Source organism: Limulus polyphemus, unplaced genomic scaffold, assembly GCF_000517525.1.
Source record: "Limulus polyphemus unplaced genomic scaffold, Limulus_polyphemus-2.1.2 Scaffold12209, whole genome shotgun sequence".
Classification (NCBI taxonomy): domain Eukaryota; kingdom Metazoa; phylum Arthropoda; class Merostomata; order Xiphosura; family Limulidae; genus Limulus; species Limulus polyphemus.
The window spans coordinates 6,825-11,969 of record NW_013677819.1 but is presented as its reverse complement, the minus strand read 5'-3'; the positions used below and the strand labels follow the sequence as shown (position 1 = coordinate 11,969).

The 5,145-nt window shown below is 33.8% G+C and overlaps 1 protein-coding gene across 1 annotated transcript in view; it reads right to left on the bottom strand.

The window, feature by feature from the left end:
• Nucleotides 1-3,022: 3,022 nt before the first annotated feature.
• The window catches only part of LOC106476943 (tuberin-like), a gene marked incomplete at its 3' end in the record, with an annotated part of 8,653 nt that continues 6,530 nt past the window's right edge, over nt 3,023-5,145 (bottom strand). The window contains exons 6-7 of the mRNA XM_013937557.2: nt 3,313-4,234; nt 3,023-3,176 (exon numbers count right to left, since the gene is read on the bottom strand). Of these exons, the coding sequence (XP_013793011.2) occupies nt 3,023-3,176; nt 3,313-4,234 (1,076 nt within the window). The remainder of the gene's footprint in view (nt 3,177-3,312; nt 4,235-5,145) is intronic.

The window sequence follows — 5,145 nt, the reverse complement described above, 5'->3', positions numbered from 1 at the left end:
TTAGTTACTTCAGCATCTTTCTACCAATCACATTATCATATTACAACTTAACATCTGTCAACAAATCCACTTGGAAACACCTAGCAGCGGGTTAGTTACTTCAGCATCTTTCTACCAATCACATTATCATATTACAACTTAACATCTGTCAACAAATCCACTTGGAAACACCTAGCAGCGTGTTAGTTACATCAGTGTCTTTCTACCAATCACATTATCATATTACAACTTAACATCTGTCAACAAATCCACTTGGAAACACCTAGCAACGTGTTAGTTACATCAGCGTCTTTCTACCAATCACATTAAACAAGTTGATGTTCATGTGAAGAATAAAAATACTTTTGTCAATTGTAAAAGTTTCCTTTAGAACTTTTGAAATGAATATCTACAGTTTTTGTGGAAGTATCCTGTACATTGTATATGGTCTTTACTCTCCTCTATCATGCTAAATCAGTAATGCAGGGTAAAATGAATATTTGATAACTCTGACATCAAATGCTTTTACTCTGTAAAAGGTCATGGCATGCACACTTTGACCCCTAATGATGTTTACAAGTAAGCTTTACCCATAATGCATTGTTTATATATAAATGTGTGTGTGTGTGTATATATATATATGGGTGCCAGTTAACTCTTTCAACACAGATTTCGTTGAATTGACCGACCACGTGACCACTTTGTTGTTGTTAGTTTCAATACTACTAAATTTTAATATGTGTATCTTCACAAAATTTGGCACACTTTCAGTAAACATTACAAGTCTTTTATGGAAAAAAAAAAAAAGTCAGATTTTTACCAAATATTTGTCCGTGAACATATTGTATTTTTGTTTTACTAGTCCGAGTGCAAAGTGATTTTCATGTAAAGATTAAAAATGCTTTTCTTCATCTTAAATTTCATTTGCATAATCTCTAACACCTCCTAACTAAATTTCAAATGTTTTTTTTTTTCAGTAAAACTTTATATTTTATTTGTTAATTCTCTACCCTAACTCTATATGGGGTTGGTCAATTTGACCGACCTCGTAACCATCAAAAAAAAAAACCTCAAAAGAAATCTAAACTACCTTTTTTTCTTCCTAGAATGACTTCAAATTGTAACATGAAACTACATTCATTTATTCTAAGTAGCTTTAAACTTGTAACAGTATCTATTTATTTATATTAAATGTTATTAGTTTATTGCCCTTTGAACCATGTCTAACTACTATTTGTGACATTGTAAGTTGTAGATCACTTGGGGAATATGCAGCTCACATTATGCCATCAAATTACATTACCCACAAGCTACTCCGAGCTGCTAACGGGCATGCTTCGTGAAAATTTTTTATTAAATTATTTTATCTAATCTGATCTTAACTAACCTAAAGAGTTTCCTGTTCTTAATTTTAATTACTTTTATAATAATAAATAATGTACTTACCTGGAACTTTCTTTTTCCTGTAGACAGTCAACGACACTTAACCCTACTTTTCTATACTAATGGTAATAGTGCACTATATATATATATATTTTATTTAATTAAATATTGCACCAAGGAACACAGAAAAATAACATGTAAAACTAGACGATGTCCCAAACTATCACAAATTTTCTGACTTCCCTAACTATGCAACAAGAGCCATTACAAATTCATCCAAGCTAGTCGAGGTGTTTCCCGTGGGAACGACGCTCGAGCTGGCAGTGAAATAGACAATTCTCTGTACAGAATACATTGTAATATAATACATCATTTGAAAGATTAAAACTTTGCCTTCCTATTGGTTATAAATAATATAATATTAAATGTAAGAGAGAACTATTGAAAAATCCTGAAAGAAAGGATGTGACGGGTGGGTGTGGTAGAGGGGTCTGATTGTTGGCTCTGTAACCAAATAAGAATGAAAGCTATAGACATTATGCTTCACCTGAGTGATGACGATATTATGATAAGTAATTTACATTAAATTTTGTACTTCTTGGAGGGGTGGTAAGTAAATACAGAAGAGGGGATAACTAGAGAGAAATGTCATGATTCTTACACTTGGGGAAATTCAGAATATTTTTAATATATTGAGTTATAAAATTAAGAACCGAAAACTTGTATACTATTAAAATATGGATTATTAGCTCAGTTTTTATGCTATAATTAATCGTGTAACATGAAAAAAAAAGTAGTTAATTAAATTTTGAATGTAACTCACTAAAACCTCATAACAAAGATGCCCGTAGAAAGAGGGTGAACGAAAGCTACAATGGCTTGCTACCAACTACGGCATTCACACTATTAAATAGTACTAAAATCAATACTGCTTGTCACATGTATCAATACAACATGTATTTTGGCTGGAGCATAAACTACTCCTTTAAAACAGTTTTTGAAAAAAATGGTAAACATTTCTTGGTTGAAAAGTTCTTTATTAAAATATTTATTTATCTTGAGAGCCAATTTCAGAAAAGCTCTCTGTTTCACATGCTAATTTACACAACCTAAAAAAATCGTGAATCAAGTCTTGTAACTCACGTGTTATTTTATTTACATTTACAGCAGGACTAATTTAAACCAGTGTAACGATATCAAATTCTGACTTCTGTTTTAGTGTTCAGAGCAGTACACATTAAAGAACGCACCCAGAATAAATTGAATCTATATAGATATTGTGTTTTTATTTATCCTTACGAAAACAACACATAACACGGGCAAAGAAATTTTTTTAGTCATTCATCTATTAAAAAAAAACACTTGTTTCTGAGTTTTGCTCAAAGCCACACAAGGATACTTGCACAACTTTCAAAATGATTGGTAAAAAAAAGGATGTATATATATTTTTTTCTGTTTCTGTGTAGTGAAAACTGAAGTTAGCCAAGGAATTTTCACAGAATATATTGAAAACAGCAGTTTTAAACATGTCAAACTTAAAGCCAGTTACAGCCCAAGGATATGCAGAATATAAATCAGCGTAGTAAACTATTGATTGAAAATAAAAAAGAAAACTAGCTTTGGATTAAATTATTGAGGAAGAGACGATAATGACATTTACCTAGGACTCAAACCACTTCGATACATGTCTCGGTAAGGACTGGATACTTTTCTTAGCATTTCTGAGGAACTTCTTTTAGACTGGACAGGACTCATAACTGAGATGGTATGTACACGTTCTCGGTGGTAACCTGTTGCAGGCGGAGACACATTTCCTGTATAAGAGAAAGCAGTTCGCTGTTGTTACTGATAACAAACTAATAAAATAACAAAAAGTTATTATATTTATTTCCTAAGTTGTAAAATGTCTTCCTATTGTTAAGTAAACACGTACAAAGTAAAAGTTCTAACCTTTCAACGGTGGGCTTCTTGGAGGAGACCTTGTTTTAAAGAATGGGCTGGCAGAGTGAGGAGGAACGGGACTCACTGCTGATTTGTTCGGATCAGAAGGTTGGTTTACGTTACTCAAATCTAATCGCAGCTTCTCTTTCATTCCATGCTTCAATAGTTTTTCGGGCGATTCTTGGTCGCTTCCCGTCTTTGGTTCTTCAGGAATAGATTCGTAGCGCTCTTCTTTCCTCGGTGATCTTCTCATTGAGCTGCGACCACTTTCTCTTTCTAGCTTCCCCTCAGAGTCACTTTGTTTCATCACCGGTGTAGATTCTTCAACTTGTTTTACAACATCTTTATCTTGCTGGGAAGCTACCAATACCTTCTGAGAACTAGAATCTTGTGTCATGAGCTTCTTGGAAACCTCTTTTTCTGAAGCTGTGTCCACAGAGGATAATTCTTTTACTGAGGGGTCAATATTTTGGGATTGAACGGAAGTTAATAAACTTTTGTCATCATCTACAGCAGGTTTTAGAGATTGAGACACCGAGGATGTCGTTCCCATCACCAGCATCTTTCCCGGTGAATCGATCTTGCTTAGGGGTGAAGAAGTATCTGGCCATTTGCCTCTCATTTCTGGGCTTGAATTGGTGCGACGAAGAGCGATCCTAGCTGGTTTATCTGAACTGGATACAGAAGGGTTTGCTAAACTCTGGTCATCAGACCTGTTCTGTTGCTGCTGCTGTTCCACCTTCTGACAGTCTGAACTACTGACAACTACTGGGGAATTCTGGGGACAGAAGTGTTTCTTGTGAATAGCTTCATATTCATTTTCTTCAAGGCTCTCACTGTCAATTCTTTTGTGGCTTGCTACTTCACTTCGGTCTCTGTCTTCTTGTCGGGAGGGTGAAAAAAGAGCTGTGATATCCGGAAGCGGGAAATCCTAGAAAACAAGAAGAACACTTGTAATGACACAATATATATTTAAATCTCTGTCCTATTTTCTAAAATCCTCCAAGATTCATGTCACAAATGTAACTAGAACTGGAATTCAAGATAACTTTAATTTTTTATCCAATACAGGATCCAAAACACATTTGGTGAATACTACAAGGATACAGGCAGATAGATGGATAAAAGGAACAGAAACAATGAATACTCCCTGTTATGATAAATATATTTACTACTTGAGAAACAATCAAACAAACTCTGATGAAAAATATTTTCTACCCGACAATTAGCCATTCATGTGTAGAAGGATTTACTCATCCTATTACTAAGTATACGTATCTTTGCTACATTTATTACTCATCCTATTACTAAGTATACGTCTCTTTGCTACATTTATTACTCATCCTATTACTAAGTATACGTCTCTTTGCTACATTTATTACTCATCCTATTACTAAGTACACGTCTCTTTGCTACATTTATTACTCATCCTATTACTAAGTACACGTCTCTTTGCTACATTTATTACTCATCCTATTACTAAGTACGCGTCTCTTTGCTACATTTATTACTCATCCTATTACTAAGTACACGTCTCTTTGCTACATTTATTACTCATCCTATTACTAAGTACACGTCTCTTTGCTACATTTAAAGGAATGTTTAATTAAATGTTAGATGAGTTACGGATTTCTAACTGAAGCAGGTATACCCATAATTTATAAGCTTGATACTTCCCTAGGAGGCTCACAACATTGTGCATAATCTAATGAAAATGAAGTAAACACAGAATGAGTTCTTTGAATACAAAAAAACAACTAAATCTTGAAGTATGCAAGGTATTGTGAATAATACTTTAGGCTTACAGTCAACATGATTTGACAGAATTATACAATCTGTAGG